Consider the following 13,101-nt stretch of genomic DNA (forward strand, 5'->3'; position numbering starts at 1 on the left):
CCTTCTTAACCCAAATCAGATCAGTGCTTTCCAAATCTGCCTTCACTCTGCACACATTTACCACCAACAGCAAAAGGGCCTCATGTAGGAAAAAAAAAAAAGTGATTTTCAAAGCTTATAGACAGGACCACTGTAAATTTCTCATGTATTGCTGCACACCGTTTGCTGTCCACCTTCAGGGAGGAAATCTTTGGGGAACAACAAATGAAATGATCCATTGTTTGGAATGGTCTGGCGGCTAATTGGTTGGGCGGCAGCAGATCTCTATGCTCCAATACATTAATTTGGTCCCAACAAAAAAGAAAAGCTTTGTATCTTTGTAGTGGCTCATCTACACTGATTACTGTTACATGAGGGGAAAAAAATGGTATGCATGCGACTTATACTTAGGATGAGGATAAAAACTGGATTTAGATTTTGATACACCAGAGAATCGGCATAAAAAATGAGATCAGATCAGCTTTTTATGAATCACTGCTTTGGCTTAGGATTTGGTTCTAAGCACCAGGATTGGTGAGTATGAATCATAAGAAGCCTGCGGCTGTGGCTGGTAAGTTCATCTGCTCTGCCAGCCGTCGTGCCAGGTAGAACATGCCAAAATCCTGTTTGGCTGGTAAAGATGCAAAAGCTGCTGCTAAATTTTGAGATGCACCAATCGCTGATGGTCAAAAAAGTCAGGTTCCTGCCTTCAGCTACACGACTGTAAAGACAAAGTACTCTTGTATGTCTGAACTGTTGCTATTTTGCTGAATGTTTTCTGCATTGTGTTAAGATATTTTGTTGTTCTTGTACAATTCTCTCCCATGTTAAGCTTGGAAGTAATTTGCTTTCTATTATTTTGGAGTCTTCTTGAATCACTTTTTGGCAGCGGTTCTTTTAGGCCCGATTCACACTTGGTTTTAACTTTCATCTCAGATGATCCGATCACAAGTGAACAGCGCTAAAGTGTGAACAGAATTCAATGCATCTTGATGGCATACTGATCTGATCACTAAAAGTGCTGCTGGATGTGGTAAGGGACGCATTTGTGGTGTGAATATTAATGCATTTCTGTGTACTGGAAGACCACCTTATTGCATAGTGGAAGGAGGGAGGCAGCCTTTGATGGAGTGGACTGTTGGTGTGAATATCAAACTTGACAATGAGGTGACGATGTCTTTGTCCATTAAGCAAAAAAACAGAGGTTGGGCAAAGACAGGGAATATGATGGGTGGTGAATATTTGGAAAGTATGAGATATAGAAATAAGGAGAAAGACAGGACAGGGAGGGAGTTGTAGGACTCAAAGTAAGTAAATAAAAGGAAGAAGACTGAAGTGACCACTTCAATCAAGTGGTCACTGGAGACACATTTGACACATGGTAATGCCAGGTGTGAAGGGCGATCCGTCTTGGCTGTCCACTTGTGATCAGATCACCTGTGACAGATGTTAAAACCAAGTCTGAACAGGAGCTGACCCTTTTGCCCATTTTTTTTTTTTATTTATCTGTATGTGCAAAGCGAGAGTGCATTTGGGAGTCAGCCATCTCCAAATACAGTGTATGAGAACCTGAGACCAAATTTCTGTTCTTTTTCCCAGACTTTGTTTGCTTTACTGCATAAGAAGACACTGTTGTTAAATATGTATTATGCAAGCTTCTACTAGGTGAGCTAAATCACTGAATTCTTTTCACACACATTTCCAGACTTTCCAAACCTATGGAGGAACCCTGAAAGCTCTCTGTTGCTCCTTCAGCCCTCCTCTGTTTGTGTCTTTGATATAAAACCCTGGACCCTCTTATTGTCTTGTTCTCTACAGGGCATATCAGTGAATCGCTTTTGTTTGGCCCTTCTCTGTCTCAGTCTCTCCTTTCCTGACTTTCTGTCTTTTCTATGCCTCCCCGTCTTTCATGCTTCATCTCTCTTTGTTTCTGTCTCCCCCTTTTTCGACCTCTGTGTCTCTCTGGGCCCAGTAGGACTGAGCCAGCTGGGATAAGAGAAGCCTGGGAAAGAGAAGAGAGCCCCCTTTGTTCCCATCACCGTGTTTACGTGTGCGTGTGCAAGCGTGTGTTTGTTGTGTGCGAGGTAAGCGAGCAAGTGTCAGCACATCAGCAATTTGTGAGCGTGCGCATGTGCGTGCGCGAACGCTTGTGTGAGTGTGCGTGCACGCGGCGGAAGAAGCGGTGTGGCTGGCCTGTCAATAGCCTCCTGACAGGCCGGCTGACACTTAGGATGTGCCTTTGCATAAGCAAGTCAACTTGTTTACTCCAGAATACCGTTTCTCACACACTCAAAAGTGATACTTGAGCGGGGGGCGGATTTTTTTTTTTTTTTTCATGCACTGACCACAGAGGCTGGCAGACTCCAAAATTCAAAAGCCACTTTTAAAATCTTGCCAAATTGGTTTTCATAGTGGAAAACCGCCTATCAGTGAGGCTGATAAATAAAACATAATAACATAAATTCCAGAAAAGAGCAGCTGTACACTCATAACTCAAATTTATTTAATCAATGAACAAATTCTTGATGGGCGTTCCGTCTTCATAAGGGAAAAGACTTTTAAGGGTTTGCTGCAGCAGGTGTCCTCCTAATCCAGGTGTGCATTTCCCTTACCCTTCCCTTAAACTACAAGAGCAGCCAAATTTACCAGTCACGATAAAAAATTAAAACCTATTACACTGGTGATAACTGGACTCTATCATCCACTGATGTTTTCTGTAAGAAGTTGTCTTGATAAATGCCAAATGTATGCAAGCTGAGGTGAGAACAAAATGATGGAGCAGAAGTAAATCCACTGCAGTACCACTCCTCAAATGTGGTGCCACAGGGCTTTTTCAGCACATGTACTCACGCAACACTAACACACACAAAGCCACCCACACACGCACACACACACATAAACACACACACAGACAGACACCCACACACCTACCTCTGTAATGGGCGACTTGGGGTTGACATTGCGTGCTGCTGCTATTTCCTGGAGCTGGTTGACCAACTCTGTTATGGACAGACGCTCCTCTGGGTTCACCTTCAACATCGAACCTGGAGAGGGAGAAATAAATATAAGAATGTTAAAAACTGACCGTGACTTTGCTAAGAAAAACATTCTACTGGAGCCGACAGAGGAAAATGATTGTGACAAAAAAGAAGAGGCTCGTGGACAAAGCAGGTAAAAAAAAAAAAAAAAAAAAGCACCATGAGGTCATGTGTATGGACTAGGCACTGGCAGTCACACTACTTTGTGTTGCTCACCCCATGCCCCCGAATCTGACTCTTCACTAAGGCAGGAAAAGTGCTTTTATCTACAGTAGCTGAGGGAAATCATCTAGTCCACACACCCACACCAGTCACAGCCAAAATTCACCAGTTGCTTCCACTATCCTAACAGGCACCCAAATACTTTTACAACAGAAAACCTTTAGAAGAGAAAGTCAATATGATCCAGATGATTCTTACTATTAAAAAGAATCATTTGTTTTCCAAAGATCTAAAAATTCAAATCATATTTAAGTTGTTTTTTGTCAGTCACTAGAAACGTAACTGTGTGAAATGGGCACATCATACAGTTTCTCATATTGATCCAAAAAAAAAAAAAAAAAAAAAAAGGTAACACAATATTGTATCATGATGAAAGTTCTGATTTACACTCCTGTATTTCGGTCTACTCCAGAGGTTTCATTGGCTGATTAAAGTGACAAGTGCACTGTGGTCTGTGGACAAAAATACTTTACTGCCCACACAGTCGGCCGTGGTGACAGACGGACACATGGACGGACAGGAAGAATAACGGAGGAAGAGACTGGCAGACAGACAGAGTACGTACGTATGAGGTCATGGTACACAGTGTACTTGGTGTCATTCTGAGGGATGGAGTATTTGCCGTTGACTATTTGCAGCTTGGCGCCCTCCTCAAACGGGTGCTGCTTAAAACACAACAGGTAGAGGATGCACCCCAGGGCCTGAAAGGGAGAGCAGAAGTTATTAAATTATGATTCATAAATAATCACCTCTCTCAGTGATCCTTTCACGTCAACTGAGGAGCACAGAACAAAAGTACACAAAACAAATAACAGAATCTCAATAAAAGCTGAACATGCACTGAATGGCACAATGGAAATACATGAAGTAACACTTTCTTGTGATAATTCAAAATTGAAATATCATGTATGCATTCAGCATCGGAGATAAAAAGTAAGCAAATGACTCCCTGAGTTAGGTCAGGATAATCTGGCCTCTGTGAAAACTGGCATTCTTTACATAAACAACTGTTGTTGTGGTCTGCCGAATGCAAGCGATCTTTTTGCCAGCTGCACAGCACTGCTGAGTCATTTCTTGTTTTTCTCTCTCAGGTCTCCAAATGATGCCTCGACAAAAAAAAAAAAAAAAATGTGATGATGAATTGTGATCTCTCATTATCTTTGGCTTTATGCAAAACCAGTCTTGTTTAGATATCAGTTGGGTGGTCTGCTCTCTACTAATGATGTTGTTTGCAGCTTCCACAGTAGTGGTTAGTGGTGACGTCGATACAGTCTCGCAATGACCGGCCCTGAATGAGCACTAATGCATTACTAGAAGCGGTTACATCAGCTCAAATTCAGAAATAAAACGGTAAAGCTTCCGACCCAGATGTCCTGTTTCTCGTTGATGGGGAAGTTGGAGTAAAGATCGATCATCTCAGGTGTCCGGTAGGCTGGAGTGGTGTTCCTTGTGATCTGCAGACAGACAGAAAGACCAACATAAATAATCATAATAGCCTTTATTTATATATCACCTTTCATCACATAAAATCCAGCTAAAAGTAAGTGCTTCACAAGAAAAAGGTAAATTCCAGAAAGTTAAAAAGAGGTGAAAACAGAAAGAAAAGAAAGGATAATTAACCAGTACTAAAAAAAAACAAACAAAAAAAAAAACAGATAATAGTAGGACCAAATTCAGGATTGGCTATGGATGTTTATCAAAGCCAGAATTTGGAGGTCCTGCTCTAGTCTAAGGCTAGTAAAAAAAAAAAAGAGAAAGTGTTTGAGGAAACAACAGCCGCTTCTTTTCCGTTGTTGTTAAAGAAAGAGCATTTCAGCTGAAGCGCATCACATTTCAAGGTTTTTCATGGCACACTACAGCAGGATTCATGACAAGCTCTTCCTTCAAGCATCTGTTTCGAAACCAGGTGCCTGATGGACGCAAGGGGCATTTGCATGAACCCTGGCGTCCTGCATGCTGAGGTTATCTGTCGTCGATCTTCAGGCAGCGTGTGTCTGTGTGGTTTTGGTGTAAACTAAATTAACCTGATTGATAACTGCTTCCTGGACCTCCAGCTTTTAATTCAATCAGAGGTTTCTGTTTTCTGTCCGACACCATGACGTCAGTCCTGTCACCGGTCCACGGAGACTTTTCAGTGCAGTTTTTATTTTTCTATCTGATTTAAATTAAAAAAAAAAAAAAAAAAATCACAACATCTGTGAAGAGTTGCAAGAATAAACTGCTATCCATAAGTGACAGAGATATTAGATACTAAACCAGACCATGTACTACACCCCCAATAGATATATTGAGAAGACCTGGCATAAGACTTTTTCGCAATAAAGGTAAATTAGGACAAGAAGGAACAGAAAATACAAAAAAAATGGCAAAAAGATGTAGTTTCCAGACTGGTGATATCCATATTAGTGGCAGTAAAATAAAATAAAATAAGCCAATACTATATTGATTTTTGTGTACCTTTTGTCTTAGTGTTTTGATGGAAATCTTTTAAAAAGACAGTATAAAATATCATTACATAAACATTTTGTGCTTGCTGGCTTCAGAAGTCAAACTCTGTGGAAGTACTACAAACAAAGACTAGATTGTCTATATCCCCCTTATAAAAAATACTCAGAAGGTGCCAGACTGAACATGAGCGCAAGAAAAATAAAAATGAAATCCACACACTTGTATGAATGCTCCCCAAAAAAAACATCAGCTTTATTCATGTATCTTATCAACATACAAAGTAAGAAAAAAAAAAGACAAAACTATTGTATTTTGACAAAGATCCTTGGACGATGAAAGGTAGACGAATAAAACAGATATTTTTTGGGGGAGCACTCAACAAGTGTGTGGACTTCATTTTTCAAAACTCTTTTTAAACCATTGCTAACTGTTATTATCCAGGACCCTTGAATGAAATTCTGCAGCCTGGTAGGTCTTGTTTTTCTGTATCCTGGGGCTGTATATTAGAGCTCTGTGTGGGTCTGTTATTTGCAGACCGCGCCTGCCCACTCAAGGCATGGCTGACTTGACATGGCAGACTGGAGGCATCTGAACTGGCAGAGAAACATTCCCAGTAAACCTTCCCCTGCTTATTTTTGACATTTCTGCACTCCCCTTGTTTGAGTCTGTTTGCAGTGAAGCTACCACTGTCCTGTTGGTCACAGTCGCCTCCCTCCATACTGCCTTCACAGGTTGCATAAGAAGCAAGAAGACTGTTCAAAGTTTCTGGGACCGACTGACAAAGTGCCCTGTACTATCTCTAGACTACAGATAAATATTTCTTAAGCAGGTAGAACTGGGTCAGCACCCACAACATCAATCATTATAGGTAGAAGCTGAGATGTGAGTTTTGCGAGCACTTTTATGTCTGTGTGTGTGTGTGCATGTGTGTGTGTGTGTGTGTGTGTGTGTGTGTGTGTGTACCTCATCCTCCACCATGGACCTCTTCTGTGCAGACCAGCTGTAGTCGGGGTAATGTGCCAGCGTGGTGGAGCTGCCAAAGTCACACAGCTTGATGGTGCCCTGGTTACTAATCAACAGGTTCTCAATCTACAACACACCCAGATATCAGCACTCAGTTAGCCAAGATCATAAACAAATGATCAACACATTATTTGTTATAAAATTTGTTTATTAATTCATCATCTCAATGCCAGTTAATAAATTAATACATCAACAGGAACCATGACCGTCCTGGTCAGGTGCAAGGTCACAGGTTCAACTACCACAACTGCCAACATGAGTTTGCCAGCTGCCATGGGTCCTGCTGAAGGGTCCCTGAGCAAGACCCTGAAGCCTAACCTCCTAACTTATTGTCGTAATAATATGACAATAACCTTTATTTGCCCATGTAAAGTATCACTCAGACTAAAATCTCCTTTGCAAAAGAGCCTTTGAATATGTTACAAACAAGGACAACAAACAATCATATTCATAAGCATACCTGCTTAAAGCATAATAACATCAACTAAATGCCATAAATATGAAGATAAAAGCAATTAGTCTTAATTATGATGAACCTCTAGAAATTAACACAGGGAAATTAAAATAAGAATTTTAGTACCAAGATGAGACCAAAAATGACAGCTGGCACTTTCCCCAGTTGGCAAAAATCATAATAAACACATTCATTTGTTTTGCCGAATTTAATCCCTGTGACACATCAGTCATTCATTCTGCAGTATTCTATTCCACTGATGCAACACTCATTAATCCCAACATCCAACATCGCAGTGCTAGACCTCAGACTCACCTTGAGGTCTCTGTGTGTGATCGGAGGCTTCTGTTTGTGCATGTGCTGCACGGCACGGCATGACTGGTAGAAGATCTTCAGCACTGTGTCGCATGACATAGGAGCCCTCTGCTCCACTCGCTTGATAAATTCTACCAGCTGACCTGGGGAACAAACAAACAAACAAACAAAAAAATCAATTAATTCATATATCAACAAATAAAAAACCAGTGGGAAAGTAACACCTGACACTATCCAAATGCCAGATTTTATTCATGGATGGAGGTTAATCAAAGCTACCCACCGCTTTGGCAAATAATCAAACAGCATCTGGAGGGCCTGCTATATTTTTAACACCTTACTGGCTTATAAAACAGGAGACTACTGCAGACAAAAGCAGTAGTAGTATAAATATTTTGTGCAGTATTTGATGTAATTGAAGTAGTAGTTTAAGCAGAATCTAAAGAAGTTGAAGAAGGAGTTTAAGCAGTGCTTAAGGCAGTACTTAAAATAGTTGAATAAAAAAATGAATAATATCAAAAATCTGTTCCAAAGCACACAACACTAGAACATATTTAACACTTGAAAAGTTGAAAAGTGTCAATTTTTTAAACAATGTGAAAGCAGTTAGAGAGCAAAAATTTGGCTTGAAAATAAAAATAATAATAAAAAAAAAGGATGGACGAGAGTGTGAGTGTGCTGTTGAAGCAAGCACACTAATAAAGAAGCAAAGAAGAGATTAGAGGTGTGCTGCTGAAGCAAGCACATGAATGAACTGTTAAACTCAACAGCCAGGAAGCAGAGCAGGAAGCAGAGATCACACAGGACGGAAACTGTTTCACCACCAACATATTGCAGTTAAAGCTACTGGGAAACAGTGCTGACTCCTGAGATTCACTGGAATGTAGCTTGGTGATTGAGTAAGCAATGAATCAGTAGGAAAGGAGGAAACAGAAAAGTGAGAGAAAGTCAAAATGCGAATGAAAAGGGGGGAGGTGGAAAGCATTCATGCGTGTATGTGAGAATCTTGTCTTTACCTTTACACAGCTCAGTGAGGATGAGGAACTCGGCCTGTCCAGTGTCTGACTCCTCCTTGCTGATGGAGGCAGCGGAGAAGAACTGGACCACATTGGGATGACCCGACAGCTTTTTCTAAAGGGATGACAAGTCAAGGGTCAGACACTACCACGGCGTCCTTAACTGCTGCTGTCTCAACAGCCACAGTTAATCATTTCCTTGTGTTAGAGCCTGGGTGGGACATTGCTAACTTCCCGTGCTGTACCAGCCACTCCTGCAAGTACCAAATTATGACCTACAAGTTGTTTTGGGTTCTAACACTTAGTGGAAGCGGTTGACAAACTGTGAAAGCAGCTACTGTGGCAATCTCCCACAATCTCATACAGAATAAGTTGATCAACTCGCATAGCCAACCAGAACGTGGGTCAAATTCTGCTCTAAAAATCTATCCAGCTGCTGAAAAAGCTGCTGTGAAAAAGCTGGAGATATACTAGCCAGTGGACAAACAGTTTAGTTTGCTGCCCTGGCTATCTATATCCCAGGATATTACTTGACCTCTAGCCAATAATGCTTCACAAAAGAGGTTAAACCTGAAACCCCAGATTCTTAAAATACTCCAGATCGCTCAGTGTTACACAGCTATCTTAAAACGATCTTCTATGCACTGGCAACTCTGGAATGATGAGACAAATTCAAAACTAAAATCACTATCTCCCAGAATTATTCTATTTGTTTCCAGCCATATTAACTCATAACCTCTGAGTAAGGCAGGGTGATGCAATAGATTAGTGGGTACGCCGACTCATCTCTAAAAAGGAAACACACTCAGCCAGCGCACACGGCGCATGTTACGTTGGAGAGTAGAACCAAGCATGCAAACGTGATGTTTTACGAATGTTATGCAAGGAATTTCTGGAAATATGTATGGGTGTCTGTAAGTTCCCTGGTAGTGACAGTATAATGATGGTGGCGTCTAACTTTGTCACCCCGCCAACTCCCCATTGCCCTCCCCTGTGCTGTCTGCTAAAAAAAAAAAGATCAAATAATCTAAAGGAAAAAAAAAATTAAATAATGCCGGAATGATAATTTAAGCATACCATGAAGCAGACTTCCTGAATGATGTCCTTGTTTTTCTCTTCCTCGTTGGACAGAAGCCTCTGAAACAACAGAAACACACAGATCACATCACGTTTCAGCTATTTTTCTATTGACAGGTGACACTTTGCCTTTCCATCTCACAGATCTGAAAGGAACAGTCTTTTCAAGATTTGCTTCGAGGTTAGTGATTCTGAGGCAAGACTGAACATGGTGGGAATTAGCGCACTGTTCACTGGCCATGCTGGCTGTGGGACTTGAGAGGGTTTCCGAACTCACTCATTATTTTACCAGCCAAACTGGTTTTAGAATAAGAGGGATTCCTCAAGTGGTCGATGGCAACCTTACCAGCCACAGCACAAAAATCTGCAATTTTGAGGCGGCTGGTGATGACTGCCATTTATATTCTACTGATTAAATTTGTTCCACTGATACAGCTATACATGCTCCACCTTTTTCTGCCTGTGTTCATGTACCAAGCATCTATCCTCCATTACAATTGCAGACAGTTTGCTGTTGAAGCTTACACAGTTACAAAAGAAAACGGTCTCTCAGTCCAGCTACCAGATCATTCTATGCAACTTCCAAGGATTAAAAACCAGCAATATTCGGGGATACAGTCAAAGTGTAACAGAAGCACAGAACGCATGCAGTAAAATTGTGATTTCTTAAATGGCTGAATGTGTAGCTTACCTTGAGGGCGTAGTCTTTGCCACTGCCGATATCCTGGGCTTCATACACAAAGGCAAATCCACCTGGGGAGGAGACAGAGTTAATCAAGATTTCACTTACACTTAAGTGAGATTTTAAAGGAGAAAAAAAACAACTAAGTACTCTTGCACTGTAAAGGCTGAATTATGCTTCCGCGTAGGAAGAGCGTACGGAGGTTGTGCGAAGCTTACGGGGGTTGTGCGACCGCCGCAGAGCCTTGCCGCGCGCCTCCCAAAAATTGTAACTACGCGGACCCTACGCAGCCCCACAAGAGCTGTGATTGGTCCGCCGAAGTACATCATTTCCGGCATTTCGTTGCAACCGGCATCACATCCTGTTGTTATGCCGGCCGGCAGCGCCGTTTTTAAAACAACTGTTGTGTCTCTACTCGTCGGTTGTGTTTGAAAACTTTGGAGAGTGCTGGATCTCGCGGAAGAACGCCTGGCCGAGGAGGTGCGCAAGTACCCGCACCTATACGACTCGTCCTCTCGCCATTACAAAGACGTACAGAAGAGCAGCGACGTTGGTGGGTGGAGAATTGCTCAGTGTGTTTCGCAGAGGTATGTTGGACACACACGCGCTGCGTAGGAAATGCGTGCTTCGCACAACCCCCGTACGCTCTCCTAACGCTGAAGCATAATTCAGCCTTAAGATTGCATCATCTGTGATATACTGTGATATAAGTGGTGTAGCCATTTTTCCTCAATCTGAAAATCCTTTCAGTAAGAGCGGACAAGGCGCCTTGTCCAGTTTTATGTCAGTAATTTCCCGTGTTTCCCAAAATGACCCATACCTTTACCTAATTACACAAAGTCTTGTAGCTGCAGTGCAATGTGGTCTGTTTGGGCTCCTATCAGCGCAGAAACTGGCATCTCTGCTTCTTCTACAATGGAGACCTTTAGACACTAAAACTTGACATTTGCTGTTTTTGTTTCGGATGACTGACAGTTTCCAGGATGTCAGAATTTACCCATAAGCCCTCTGGAGGTGTCATAGCTCTAATTCAACAAATCATCTATGACAGCATGAGCCCACATGATAACCCAGATGACATCCCCCTTAACTTCTTTCCCTCCAACCTCCAAGACAGGTTGACGTAGTTTCACTATAAATACCACAGTGAGTAGTAAACATCAGACCTTGTGTGTGGGCAGCTATTGACACTTGGGCTGTATTTGCGGTTTTCAACCAGATCTGGTGATAGAGCAGCCAGTGCTGTTGTAATATTACACCGTCTAGGGGGAAGGAGAATCTGTTTAGCCTTGTGTGATATCCATCAGTCTTTCACAGTGTGACACACATCAAAGAGGGATAGAGTGTTCTCAGTTGGAGATGCATCTTTCTGGAGACAGAAAGCAACACTCAAATGTATTTCATTCAACAAGTAGTGCTGGCAAAAGACCACTCACTTAACAAGGCTACTACTAACTAGTAAATTCATTATTATCACCAAATACACAAACTGAAACCATTCCCTTTGGTTAGTTGCTAACCTGTGCATTGTCACAGCATTCACACAGCACAAGTGATGTGTGACGGTGATTCAAACCACATAATACTAAAAAGATGTCCACTCAGTGTCATTGTATCAACAGAAGGGAATAGAAACGCGAGGCAGAAGAGTCCCATTGTTTAGATCCTCCCTCTTGCATTCATCAGCCACCAATCAAAAGCATTCACACTGTGGGTAATTCATTCATGAATGTTAAATGGTAGGGCCAAATCTGCACACTGGATCTCAAAACTCTTGTGTCTCCCAGCCGAGAGGTGACTAGGCACTTCACTGTGTATTGTGATGTCTACAAAGAGAATAAACAATTCTTTTCCTGACAATTCTTCCTGGGCATGGAGCCAAAGTGCTGCAGTGTTTAAGCAAAAATGCAGTAAAAAGAAAATGGGACTTCGGCAACAGCTCCATCTGTATGCCGAGTCACCTCTCTGGGCCTGTCAACAACCTGAGGAACAACCTGTTTTACAGTTTTTTTCAGAATGCTTAAACACTAGCAGTGATTCTTGAAACACTATCTCTGACACCATGAGCACTTGTAGCCGATGCATTTACCAAGTGTGCCAAACGGAATGAACACTCTCCGCTTTACACTCGGTTTGTAATTTAATAACACACTTTTTGCATTGGTGTCTATATTGCTACACTGTTTGCCTTCCCACATTTACACATGCGAAAACACTTACACACATAAATAATGAGTTCACTTACAAATCAGAGCCTGAGCCACAGGTAAACACCTTGTTTGGACAACAATGGAGGCCAATGTTGGACAGAGAGCAAGAAGGGAGAGAACTAGAGGGGGATGAGGAGGAGGAGGAACAGGAGGAGGTAAAGCCATACGATAGTCTAATGTCCAGACCCACAAAGAACACAAAGTACCAACTACACTATCAGAGTGTAGTTGATACTTTGTGTGCTTATTCAAATGATGGTTCGCGTGTCGTGTATTGACACAAAAACACAAGTTTTTAAGAGAGTTTTGCAAGAATTGTTTGCTTTTGCAAGAGATGTATATGGTTTGGTGCAAGGCTTTGTGGTTAGTGTGTAGAGTTTTGCAAAAATAGCCTATAGTTTCAAAGACAGCACCGAAGCAATCAGAAAAAAAAAACTGCAAGGGGACAACAAACAAAGCAGAGAGAGGGAATAGGTTCACTGAGACATTTCTTCCTCAGAGGATGCATGACAGAATGATTGGTGAACAGGAGAAGAAACAAAGAACAAAGAGCGGTGTGTGCTTGTCAATCTGTGTGCACATGCCTGTCTGCCTGTGTGTGCACACGCAGCAGCGTGGGAAATCAGCATCATTCGTC

General features: G+C 41.8%; 1 protein-coding gene across 3 annotated transcripts in view; it reads right to left on the reverse strand.

Annotated features, from left to right (window-relative positions):
* gak (cyclin G associated kinase) overlaps positions 1-13,101 on the reverse strand; it is a 36,317-nt gene that overhangs the window by 17,648 nt on the left and 5,568 nt on the right. For all 3 annotated transcript variants that reach the window (XM_030060052.1, XM_030060051.1, XM_030060050.1), the window contains exons 2-9: positions 10,264-10,325; positions 9,573-9,632; positions 8,496-8,610; positions 7,480-7,622; positions 6,651-6,776; positions 4,604-4,693; positions 3,805-3,940; positions 2,911-3,023 (exon numbers count right to left, since the gene is read on the reverse strand). In XM_030060052.1, the coding sequence (XP_029915912.1) occupies positions 2,911-3,023; positions 3,805-3,940; positions 4,604-4,693; positions 6,651-6,776; positions 7,480-7,622; positions 8,496-8,610; positions 9,573-9,632; positions 10,264-10,325 (845 nt within the window). The remainder of the gene's footprint in view (positions 1-2,910; positions 3,024-3,804; positions 3,941-4,603; positions 4,694-6,650; positions 6,777-7,479; positions 7,623-8,495; positions 8,611-9,572; positions 9,633-10,263; positions 10,326-13,101) is intronic.

Source organism: Myripristis murdjan, chromosome 9, assembly GCF_902150065.1.
Source record: "Myripristis murdjan chromosome 9, fMyrMur1.1, whole genome shotgun sequence".
Lineage (NCBI taxonomy): Eukaryota > Metazoa > Chordata > Actinopteri > Holocentriformes > Holocentridae > Myripristis > Myripristis murdjan.